The 13,223-nt window shown below is 35.9% G+C and overlaps 1 protein-coding gene across 3 annotated transcripts in view; it reads left to right on the top strand.

Annotated features, from left to right (window-relative positions):
• NR2C1 (nuclear receptor subfamily 2 group C member 1) overlaps positions 1–13,223 on the top strand; it is a 40,973-nt gene continuing 27,750 nt past the window's right edge. Inside the window, exons 1-2 of one of the 3 annotated variants that reach the window (XM_079142860.1) lie at positions 1–2,657; positions 9,252–9,482. In XM_079142860.1, coding sequence (XP_078998986.1) covers positions 2,604–2,657; positions 9,252–9,482 — 285 coding nt within the window. In that variant the 5' untranslated portion in view covers positions 1–2,603. The remainder of the gene's footprint in view (positions 2,658–9,251; positions 9,483–13,223) is intronic. The other 2 variants (XM_079142859.1, XM_079142858.1) reach the window with 2 other exon arrangements.

Here is a 13,223-nt window from a genome sequence, read left to right as displayed (position 1 = left end):
ATTCTAATGAGCTAAGATTCTACTTCTTAAAACTACTTTTTGGGGACTGGGGAGATAGCTCAGTCGGTAGAGTGCTTGCCTTGTAAGCATGAGGCCCTGGGTTCGATCCCCAGCACCCAAAAAAAAAAAAACCTACTTTTTGTTAATTTTGTGGTGATTCTTATGTTTAGGCAAAATTTAAAGAAACACTTATTCAGTGAAAAATAAATTACCCTCTACCAATACCTCTTGGAAGTAGTCATTATAACCTTTTTTCCTCTTTTTTTTTTTTTTTTTTTTTTTTTTTTGCAGAGCCGAGGACTGAACCCCCTGGTAACCATTGTCTTGTGTTTCCTTCCAGCTATAGTTTGTTGTTGTTGTTGTTGTTTATAGGATATATACATAAATATTTATGCGTACAGGTAATGGGAAATTGGATAGAAATTCCTAAAAAATTGGATCTTAGTAATAGGTAGAAACTAAGAGGGGCTGTAGCTCAGTGGCAGAGCACTTGCCTAGCACCACATAAAAGTAAACAAATAAAGACATTCTGTCCATCTACAACTACAAAAAAAGAAACCAGGAAAGATCTGAGATGTGTAGGAGAAAAAAGTCTAGATTGTCTTGAAAAGACTTGATAGAAATATGGATGTTATAAAGGTGATTCTGGTGATGATTCAGGAAGAGGAGAGTTATAGAAAAAGTTTCTATCACCTTGGAGTTATGTCATGATTAGAAGGTTGATAGAAATGTGAACATTAAAGGTGTTTCTGGTGAAGTCTCAGATAGAAATGAGACATGTTGGGCACTGAAGGAAACCTTTTCTTTGTGTTATAGTGACAGCTTGGCTGAATTGTGTTCTAGTGTTTTGTAGAAGGTGGAATTTGTAAGGGATGAACTAGGATACATACATGAGGAGATTTTAATGCAAACTATTGAAGGCATGGCCTGGTTTTTCCTTGCTGCTTATAGTAAAATTTAAGGAGAGAGAGAAACTGGAAAACGTCTTGTTTGTTTGTTTGTTTCCTCACTGTACTGGGGATTGAACCTAAGGGTATTCCACCATGGAGCCTTATCTCCCGGCTCTTTTTTATTTTAAGACAAGGTCTCACTAAATTGCCCCAGATGACCTTGAATTTGTTATCTTCCCCCTTTAGCCTCCTGATTTTGTGGGATTACAGGCATGCACCACCATACCTAGCAAAAAAGGAATTGGTAAGGAAAAGGAAAGGAGAACTTAAATTCTAAGCCTGTTCATATTGTGAAAACTAAGAAAGTGGAAGCTAGAGGTGTTGTTCAGTGGTAGAGCACTTGCCTAGTGTGTATGAAGCCCTGGGTTCTATTCCTAGTAACTCCCTCCACCCCCAACACACAAAAAACAATAAAGTGTGTAAGGGAGCAACTGTCAAGATGGTGCCTGAACAATCATCTTTAAAGGGATTGTGGGTATATGACTTATAGATCCAGCAGCCATCTCATTGAAACTGGCATAGAAATATGATTATCCATGAAAGAACTGCAGAGGACTTTTGTCATTGGACTCCATGAATTGCATGAGAGACCAGTAGAGTTGTTGAAATGCTACCAAGCTTGGACTCAAGAGGACAGTGATGAGATGAAATGTAAAGACTATTGGACTTCTGGGAGGCTGCAGAACAGACCAGTTAGAATTACCCTCTACGAACATTGTTGTCTTTCATTAAAAGGGAAGAATGACCCCAAAGGTGTGTCAGAGGTTGGCAAGCCTGCCACTATCACAACAAGCTCAGAAGGAACTGTTCCTAGGGCTGTCTCCTCCTCTGATGGTTTCAGAAAAGTTGGGGCTACACCTGTTCAGTTTAGTAAGAGAGAGTTAAATAATCAAGCTAAATTTTGAATATTGCTGTTTTAGCACAACTAATTGAAACTTGAAAGTATTTTAAGTAATTAAAAGAAAAAAATTTCAGATAATTTGGCAGCTAATAGTAAATATTTGGAGAATATTACTAACTATATGATATAAACAATGTACAAGATGAAATCACAAATAAAATTTTTAAATTCTTGACTGTAAAGTAAAGAGAAAAAGCAAAAGTGGAAGTCAAGCCATGAATGTTTGTCTCTCAAATCCATTTGGAGACAGTTACGCATTAAATTCAAGTTAATCTTAATATATATAGAAAATTGCCACTAAAGAAGAGTCACAAAATTCTAGAGAAAGTTTTTAATGTTTTGAATTACTTTATCGGTTTTTGTAAAATGTTTTATAAAATATTGTTAAAAAAAATAACAGGTTTGTTCACAGGTTTCCCTTGGTTAAATTAATAAACTACAACTCCTGTATCAAAAGAGTTCTCCTGTTTAATCTTCAGTATATTTGAAAAGTAAATTGTTGGTGCCGGAATAGTTCTGTTAATAGACATTTTCAGAATATACAGAAGCAGAAAGTCACCAGCTGACAAGATATTTAGCAGTTATCAAAACATGACCAATCTTCCTGTTCTCTCCTACTCGTACCCACCCCAACTGGATTACTTTGAAGCAAATCTTAAAATTTATAAATTCCCCCAAAAATGTGTTTTTATGGATATCATTGTAAAAAAAAGTATATATCTTTTATTTTTGGCAGGTCTTTTTGACAGATCATGGCAACCATAGAAGAAATTGCACATCAAATTATCGAACAACAGATGGGAGAGGTATGTCTAGGTAACAGTTCACTGACTCACCAAACATATTATTTATGCTAAATGTGTATGCTAGGTTCTAGAGGTACAGAGATAAACGATACCCCCAACTTTAAGATAGCTTTTCAGTCTAGTGAGAGATAGTTGAATAATCAGTCACAATAGAATATAAAAATATGATAGATAAGTGTGCTGGAAAGCACAAAAGAAAAACAGCTAATGAAGAATTGTGGAATAAGTGGGGACCTAACCAGGGGATATTTTTTGGAGGGTGTAAAATCTTGAGGTCAGTCTTGATGGATTGAACCAGTAAGAATTAGTCCGTGGCAGTACAGACCCCCGCCCCCAGCCCGGTACTGGGAATTGAATTCAAGGATGTTCTGCCACTGAGCTTTATCTCCAGCCTTGGGACAGAGTCTCACTAAGTTGCCCAGGCTGACCTCGAACTTGCAGTCCTCCTGCCTCATCCTTTTGAGTAGCTGGGATTGTAGGCATATACCACCACACCTGGCTACAAATTTATTTTTTAAATGGTTATATCCTATTCTTTAGCAAAAGGTACCTGTTAAATTATATATTTGGTGGAGGGTTATTTACAGTATTTGACTCATTATTCCCATAGTCTCTGTTGTTTTTTAAGTGACAGGAATAATATTGGCATTTCCAGCCTCAGAAACATGCCTCAGAAAGCAGTCTATAACTTTGTCTTGCCCCCCTGTTCACTACTCATGTCCTCCCTTTAGGAAGGAAATGGACCCTGCTGTATAGTAGCACCCAGCAAAACCCAGTCTCAGTCCAAGCCTGTAAGATGAATCAGGGTAACTGACTTTGTCCCCAATTAACATAAATCCAGAAATAACCAAGTTATGGCCAATTTTGACAAGACAAGTGTGGCATACTGCTAGAGTTTTAGCTAGGTAGTAAAGTGCCTGCCTAACATTGTGAGGCACTGGGTTTGATTCTCAGCACCACATGTAAATAAATAAATAAATGGTCCATTAACAGCTAAAAATTTTTTTTAAATAATAATACCTAGTATATAAGTAAGGGTAGATTGTGTTAGAAAGACAAAGTAGATATATCCATAATTCAACAAAATTATACCATAACCTTGTTACCATTTGGTATAATACTGGTGGTATTGATAAGATTCAGTTTCCCCATATAAATAAGTCTTAGAGTATTGATAATGAAATTGATTAAAAATTAAGTCAAAGCCTTCTTAGGATATACTACCTATAAAAAATAACTGGCCTAAGGAGAAATTAAATCTAACTAACGAGTTGATTTTTATGATAAATCGATCTATGCAAGTTTATTGTGAGGTACAAATAATAGTTGACTAATAAAAAAAAGTTTGTAATGACTTCATAAGACAAATTAGTTTATCTGTCCCTACCCTACACTGGCTTCTCTATATTATAGATATATTTGTGTTAATACTAGTACTATATCTGTTCTGTGAATGCTGTAACATGTGCAGATGTCCTGACAGATAATCATTGTTTTGCTATAAGGGATCCATGTTCAGAAATCAGGGGATGGCCTGTGATAGGATGTGTTTTTAACTTTCATTCAGAGTTCCTGACTCATTACTCCCATGGCTTTTGTTATTTCCTAAGTGACTATAATAATGTTGGAACACTTTAGACTTCAAGTAGGCCTCAGAAAACAAAGTCTCATTCTGTGACCTTCCACTACCCTCCTTTTGCCTACTCCTTTTTTTATTCCCCAGTGTAAGCCTTAGAAATAAAAAATAAACTATAGTTTTCCCTTGCCTTTCTGTTTTGCATCTGGTCATTAAAAATTTATCAGGTAAGACCCTGATTACAGAAGGGGTCCTGCCCCATACTCCCAGGAAAAGATGACTTTGCAGAAAAGCCAAAAAGACCTTGCTGGTTAAAGTTCAGGAGTGAATCAACACCACAGTTGAGATTCAGAATATTTGTTATCACCCCCAAAACTCCTCAGGCCCTTTTGTTGTCAGCTCTTAGCCCTTATCTTCAGTTACGGGCAACCACTGATCTGTTATAGTTTTGCTTTAGCATGAATGCCATATAAATAGAATCATACAGCATTTAGGCTTATTTTATACTATCAATTTTTAAACTTGTATTCTTAAAATTTACATTAGAACCAGGCATGGTGGCATTCACCTGTGGTCCCATTTATTCTGGAGGCAGGGCAGGACAATAATAAATTTGAGGCCAGCCTGGGAAATTTAGCAGGACTGTTTTAAAATGGAGAATGGAAGGTTCTGGGGAGTAACTTATTGATAGAGTGTCCTGGATTCAATCCCTATTACTGCAAAAAAATAAAATTTACTCTGGGTTACAGTTCTATAAGCTTTGAAAAATTATGCATTGAGGTATGTAACCACTAATACAATCAAGGTATGGAACGGTCCTATTAGCCTACCCCCACCAAATTCACTCCTGCTACTTTATAGTTAAAAACCAGTCCCCTATTTCTAACCCCTGGTAATCATTGATTTGTCCTTCTGGTTCATGTTTTGCAGAATGTCATATAATGGAATTATACAGATGTAACTTTTTGAGAATCAATTTGCTAATAATACATTTGAGATTTACTGATGTCAAAAAAAAAAAAAAGACCTTGCTGGGTTTCTCCACTCACTCTTTAGTATTAGATCATGCCATTTGTGTCCAGTCATATTTTGATGTGATTATCCATGCTTCAGTCATGTTTGTACAATGAAGTCTCCATAAAACCCCAAAAGGATAGGGTTCAAAAAGCTTAACATGTAGAGGCTCACAAAATGGCAAACAAAAATTCATCTTCACTTGCCAGAAGGGTGTTTCATCCCAGCTTCATGGAAACAAAAACTCCTTCAGGACCCTTCCAGACTTCACCCTGTATCTCTCTTCATCTGACTGCTTGTTCATGTCCTCTAAAACATTCTTTATAATAAACTAGTAAACATGTGTCCCTGAGTTCTACAAGCCATTCTAACAAATTAATCAAACCCAAAGAGGTCATAAAAACCCCAACTTTAACTCCCTGCCAAAAATTACAGAGGGTGCCCAGACATGGTGGCACATGCCTGAGGCAGGAATTTTGCAAGTTCAAGGCCAGCCTGGATAACTTGGTGAGAGATAAAACGCTTGTCTCAAAATAAAGTTTTTGAGCAAAAAAAAGCTGGGGGTATAGCTCAGTGATAGAGCACTTGCCTAGCATGATTGAGGTCTTGGGATCAATGTCCAGTATGAGGGTGGAGAGAGTGGGGTGGCTAGATTTACAACTAGATCTAAAATGGGAATAGAAGGAATGAGACTGAAGCCTTAATCTGTGGGATCTGACCCTATTTCAGGGTAGATTGTAATAGAATTAAAATAAATTAGAAGACCCCCAGCTGATGTCCACTACTAAACCGCCTGCTTCCTAGTGGGGAAAAATCCCTCACATCTTTTCAGGTCACAGGTCTTCTAAGTTGATAATGATATAAGAATTTTTTTAAAAAATCCCTCAGATACTGCTTTTCCTAGACACACAGTACCGTAATCCTGATGTTCTCAAAGTGTCATCTAGGGACACTTTCACAAAGGCATCAAGGTCAAAACTGTTCTCAATAATACTAAAATGTTATTTATCTTTTCTTTACTGTTCTTTCATAAACATATATGATGTGATATTATGTGATGAAATGTGTCAACATTTATTAGGTATGTGAACCAGCGTTTTCCAAATGAACAATGCAATTCATAATGTCATAAAATCATGGCGTCCTTTCAAGCTGTAGACTAGACCAGTGGATTTTACTACATCATAGTGAACCTTTGAGAAGTCAGCCCTTGTCAAGTTTTGGTGTAGTATCAAAAAACAGTTTACAGGCTGAAGTTGTAGCTCAGTGGTAGAGTGCTTGCCTCACATGTATGAGGCACTGGGTTTGATCCTCAGTACCACATAAAGATAAATAAATAAAATAAAGGCTAAAAAAAAAAAACAAACAAAAAACAGTTTTCACGGTTCGAGAGGGCTATAAAAATACTATGCTCCCCTTTATACATTGAATGTATAGGCTGTGTTTTCTTTATATATTTAATCCAGACAACATATTCCAGCTGACTGAATGAAGAGGCAGACATGAAATTTCAACTTTAATTAACCATGCATAAAGCAGTTGGCAAAAAATGTAAAATAGTGCTACTCTCCCTATTAAATATTGTTTGAAAAATAAACTTATTTTTCATAAAAATGTTAATTTTCAACATTTTGAGTTACTGTAAATGAATTAAGTATTTTTTAATTTTCTCCTTGAACTTTTATTATGTTAACTACTGGTAGATATAACCTACACAAACAAGAGTTCTTTGGGATACTCAGTAATTTTTTTTAGAGTGTAAAAGGGTCCTGTGACCTAAAAACCTAATTTACTGTTCTTCTCTATTGAAGACCATTTGAATTGGTTTGGTTTTCAGTTATTATAATTATGCTGCAGTAATTAGCCAGCATTCTAAGTCTAAGCATAGTATTTTAACCCAGCGATAGCTATACCATGTATATACCTGATGTTCTTCTCTAGGAAAAAAGTCTGATACATTCATCTTTTAATAAATTCACAGTGAATATAGCCAATTGAAGTAATTCAAAATAGAACTACACATCTTAACATGGTAAAATGTATTTAGATTAACTAATTCTAAGTCATGTAAGTATCATTGAAATTTGTGAAAATTATTGGGGGCAGGGTAGAGAGTGGACTTGGTAGAAATAACCCATGTAAAATAAAATGGACAACATTTTATGAAAACTGTACCCAGAAAAATAGGACTTGGTAGAAATAATGGTCAACAAAAAAAATTCAAATTGACAGCAGGCATAATTGATAGTTTGCTCTAGACAAAAAATAATTAGTGAATCAGTTTTCTTTTAAAATTTGCATACAAAAGGATTGTGATGAAAGTAATTTCAGGAATATAAAAATGGGGGGGATTAAAAACTGCCATTTGAAAATTGAATCATGGAAATAAATTAGGAAGTTCACTCTGGAAAATATTTGCTCAGTAATAAAAACTCCCAGTCTCAGTACTAGGATAGTTCTATTTATGAACTTGCTTTTCCCTAGACTAACCCATTTCAGCGGATGGCAATTCTATCCTCCCGATAGTTCAGGCCAATCTTTTTACAATTATCCTGGACTCTCTTTCTTTATTCTACTCCAGTTCATTAGTATATCCTCTCACCTCTGTCTTAAAAGAAAAAAAAAAAAATCCTAAATCGAATCATTTTCATTCCCAACATAGCTACTGCCCTGTTCCAGCCAGTCTCTGCCTATATATGATAAGCACCTATTAGTTGGGTATAGTGGTGCACACCTGTAGTCCCAGCTCTTTGAGAGACTGAGGCAGGAGGATCACTTGAATTCAAGACCAGCCTGGGCAACATAGTAAGACCCCATTTCAAAATAAATAGATAAAAATAACCATATGTTGGGGCTGGTGTTGTGGCTCAGTATAAAGCACTCACCTAGCATATGTGAGGCACTGGATTCAATCCTTAGCACCACGTTAACAATAATACATAAAAATAAAGGTATTGTGTCCCATCTACAAAAATATACACTATTAAAAAAAGTCAACATGTCTGCAGTAGCTTCCTTTCTGATATCCCTCAGATCTACTCTTTTTTTTTTAATAATGCATTTTTTTTTAGGTGTAGGTGGACATAATTTCTTTATTTTATTTTTATGTGGTGCTGAGGATCAAACCCAGGGCCTCACATGTGCTAGGCAGACAGACGCTCTACCACTAAGCGAGAACCCCAGCCCCTCACTTCTACTTGAATACTCAAAAACTATTTTTCACATTAAATCTAAAATGATCCTTTTTAAAAAGGAAATCTGTCACTTCTCTGCTCCAAACCTCGCAGTGCCCCTCCATTTCACAGAGAATATCTAGTCTTTTGGATGGCCTGGGAAGTCTGGCCCCAGATGTTGCTCCCATCCCATCTTCCTCCATAATACCTGTCTTCAACTCTTGAATTTGTATGACTCTTTGCTATATCTCAATCCTCAAATGTGTCAAATACACTGTCCTGACCCAGGGCCATCTTATATGCCTATTTCCTCTTTCTGATATTTTCTTTCTCTAAATAGTCTTAGAGAAAGCCTGCTCAATTTTTTTTACTCAGGTCTATGCAAAAATGTCATTTCCTTAGAGCTTCCTTCTCTGCCCTCATTTTTTCAGTGTCAGTGTCTCTCACCCTATCTTACATTGTTTTTCTTCATAGTTCATAGTAACACCTACAATATTATTTTTTATGTCTTTTTTCACTAAAGTAAAATTTTCATGAGGGCAAAGATTTTGTTTTGTTCACTACTATATCCCAGAATTCAAAACAACAAACATACATGGTCTAAATTAAAGTGGAAAGAAGGGGAAGAATGGAATCAAAATAGTAAGCTCAAATGATTTACTATCATACCTTTATGAATTTGTTTCTATAGGATAGAATTTCACAGAAGTCGAATTGCTAGTTTAATTGCAGTGGTGGCTTTTCTAACTCTGACGATGTAATAAAATTGTACCACTAAGGAAAACAAAATATTATGCCGAATTGATTATTAATTTAGCCTGATTTTGTTAGATTGTTACAGAGCAGCAAACGGGGCAGAAGATCCAGATTGTGACAGCACTTGATCATAATACACAAGGCAAGCAGTTCATTCTGACAAATCACGATGGTTCTACTCCAAGTAAGGTCATTCTGGCCAGGCAGGATTCCACTCCAGGAAAAGTTTTCCTCACAACTCCAGATGCAGCTGGTGTTAACCAGTTATTTTTTACAACTCCTGATCTGTCTGCACCACATCTCCAGGTAAATCACCATAGAAGTGTCTTCCTCTTAGACTTGTGAAATATTAAAAAGATTAAAATTAAAGTCCTGCCATAAAGACTTTAAATATATGCATATTCTGTAGAAAATAATATTGTGTAAAATTATGTGTGGAATATCTGTGGTGTCTGCTCTCTCCTGTGGGCCACTGTACTTTCACTCATTACCCTCCCTCACACCAAGATATTTTGAGTGTTTCTTAGTTACATACAAAAGATTCTTTCTAGCTAGTTTGACCAGGGAGTGATTTAATAATGGATACAGTTCTAGCCAGGTTTCTAAGAGTAACAATGGGGCATGCTACAGAACTTGATTCTAAGAATCTGTTCCTACTTCTGAGGTTAGAAGTAAAGCTATCAAATTCAGGAGCGACTTTTGGTAGCTGTACTGTCTGAAGCCAAGCTTCCTATGCTACTCATAGCAAGGGCCAGATCAAGAACTAGGAACTGTTGCTGTTGGCTTCAGCATTGTGCCTACTCTCTTGTCAACCACACCTCCCTTCATGGTCTGCTTTACATTGGAACTCCATCGACAGTATAGATAACATTATATCATTGCTAAAAAAACAAAATTTTACATTATTTTTCAAAGGGCCATTTATGACCTTCACACACTGCTTGCTTATAGTTACACAGATTATTTTTACTACCAGTTGCTATGATTGAATACAAATACAGTGCACCCATAAGTTTGTCTTCAGAGATTTTTTGAAGGTATGTCTACTTAGAGTTGTGTTTTGTGATGAAGAGCTAATAAAAGAAAAATTTCTTTTAGGATTGAAAAACTTCTGATTTCTCAAACTTCAAATTTTGTCTATATGTATATTCTACTAGATTCTATCCTTCCAATGACATTATTTGCATTATTTTTATAAACTAAGGTAAAAATGGATAGTATCATAGTTAAGGATTTATAAGTTGTTGTTTTATCAACAAGTCAGAAATCAAAAATAAATTATGTATAACTTTTTATTTTACTTCAGTTTTTTTTTTTTTTTTTTTTTTTCTTTATTTTATGGCAGGATCTTGCTAAACTCTCCTGACTGTTCTCAACTCCTGAACTTTTAAGTGCTTCTCCCACCTCAGCATTCTGCGTGCTGGGACTACAGGTGCACACCACCATGCCCAGCTCCTTCAGCTTCTTTTCTTTTTAAAAATATTTTTCTTTATTTATTTATTTATAGATTTGACTTTTTTAGAATTGTTAAATTTATTTTTTTTTAAATTGAGCACATAGCAGAGTTCCCATCTTCTCCGCCACATAATTTCCCCACATTTTACCTTAATATGATACATTTATTATAATTAATGAACCACTATAGGTAACATTAACTAAAGACCATTCGTTTTTAGTCTTCCTTAGTATTTACTATAGATTTTATTCCTGTATGTTCCTTTATGTTCCATGATACCACATTACATTTATTTTTCATGTCTCCTGAGGTTCCTCTTAACTTTAACAGTCACACTTGTTTTTGATGACCTTGACAGTTTTGAATTAGGGTATAGTTTTAGGGGAGAAAGATTATGGGAGTTAAATGCCAGTTTGTGATCTACTGCTGGGCACAGTGGCACATGCCTGTAATCCCAGAGGCTCAGGAGGCTAAAGCAGGAGGATCCTGAGTTCAAAGCCAGCCTCAGCAACTTAGCAAGGCACTAAGCAACTCAGGGAGACCCTGTCACTAAATAAAATAGAAAATAGGGCTAGGAATGTGACTCAGGGTTAAGCACCCCTGGGTTCAATCCCCAGTACCAAAAATAAATAAATACTTACTGTCAACATAATGTGGCTGGTAAGGCCATATTTGATCACCTCCAGACTGAGATTTAATCCAAATATGAGCAGTCCTTTAACTTCTTCATGTAAAATAATAGCCTCTAAAAGATAAACACCATTTGTAATCAGCATGCCATTAAGGAAGTATGATACTTGTCATGGGTCCTTTCAAAGGCCATCTACTGTCAGAAGTTTTTGTTCATTTGTTTTTACTTTTTTCGTTTGTTTTTCTTTGATGGGTTCTCACTGTGTTGCTTAAGCTGACCTCCAGCTCCTGATCCTTCTGCCTCAGCCTTCCTATTAGCTGGCATCACAAGCGTACACCACCATGCTTGGTGTTGATTTTTTTTTTTTTAAGTACTTATTGAAGACTGATTTTTGTGGTGATATAAAAGAAATAAAGAAATAATACCATATATTACATAATAAGGGACTGTCATTATAAGAACCATTTAAAGTTTACCCTTTAAAGTTGTTTTTTCCCCCATTTAAAGTTGTCAAAATGAAAATTACTCATGAAGGCATTCACACTTCTAAGTGAGGGGGAAAAAAGGTTAAGGTGGAGATCATTGGGTTGTTTTGTTTTTTTTTTGTTTTTTTTTTTTGCGGTACTGGGGATCGAACCCAGGGCCTCGTGCTTGCAAGGCAAGCACTCTAACGACTGAGCTGTCTCCCCAGTCCATCATTGGGGTTTTAAAGCAGCAGGAGAAGGTGTTTAAATGCTGTATCACTTTTTTTGGACCAAATTGATGATTTGTTTGTATTATAAAACATTGAAAAAAAATTTGAAGGTTGAAAGATAACCTTAAAAGAAGAGACTAGTATACCTTTGCCAGCTTCACATTCCTTCTGCTGAGTGATGAGCTCTTTGTATAATTTAACAGGCCTAGTAATTTGCCCAAGACCATTCCACCTACTTTCACTTCTAATCAGTTACATGCTGCTCTTCATCAGACCAGAGTCCATGATCTCAACCTACACATGGACCCCAGTCTTGCCTCATTAATGCAAGTTTGTACATTTGTATGGTGATCATATTTGCATAATTATAATTAAGTACATCATCAGAATTTATTTATAATAACCCTTTTCCCCTCAAAAAATTCAGAACTGTTCTTACAAGTTTTTGTCAGGTGACCCCATGTGGAAAGATTCTGAGTCTTCAGAGACATGTCATGATATGATTAGTATCTACTGCAAAAAACTTTTTTACTGATGTTATTTTGTTCTTTTTAGTTAAACATGACAGTAGAATGTATTTTGACATATTGTATATTTATGTGGAGTCACACTGATCATATATTCACACATGAACGTAGGAAAGTTATGTCTGATTCATTCTGTCTTTATTCTTCTCACTCCCCCCCTCCTCTCCCTTTTCTTCATTGTCCTTTGTCTAATCCAATGAACTTCTATTCTTCCTTCCCTCTCCCTTATTGTTAGCGTCCACATATCAGAGAGATGCCCTTCAATAGATGAATAAAGAAAAAGTGGTTTGTGTATACACACACACACACACTATGCAGTATTACTCAGCCATATACCAGTAAATGGGTGGAACTGGAGGCTATCATGCTAAGCGAAATAAGCCAATCTCAAAAAACTGAAGGCGGAATGTTTTCTGTTATGTAAATGCTGACTCACAATAGGGGGTGAAGTGGAGATTAAAGAGATTGGATGGGGGAATCCAGGGAAGGAAGTGGGAACAGGAATGGGAAAGATAGTAGAATGAATGGGGCATAATTTTCTATGACCTCATGACCAGTGTAACTCCACATCCTGTACAACCACAAGAATGGGAAGTTCCATGTACGTATATGTCCAAATATATTCTACTGTCATGTATAAATAAAAAGAAAATAACTTTAAAAAATAATATTAGTGTTTATGATAAAGATGCATTTAGAAAAAATTTATGTAGCTGGATGTGGTGGTACGCACCTGTAA

Source organism: Sciurus vulgaris, assembly GCF_902686455.1.
Source record: "Sciurus vulgaris genome assembly, chromosome: 5".
Lineage (NCBI taxonomy): Eukaryota > Metazoa > Chordata > Mammalia > Rodentia > Sciuridae > Sciurus > Sciurus vulgaris.
The sequence above is the reverse complement of the archived record's forward strand: the minus strand, read 5'-3'. Positions and strand labels throughout refer to the sequence as shown.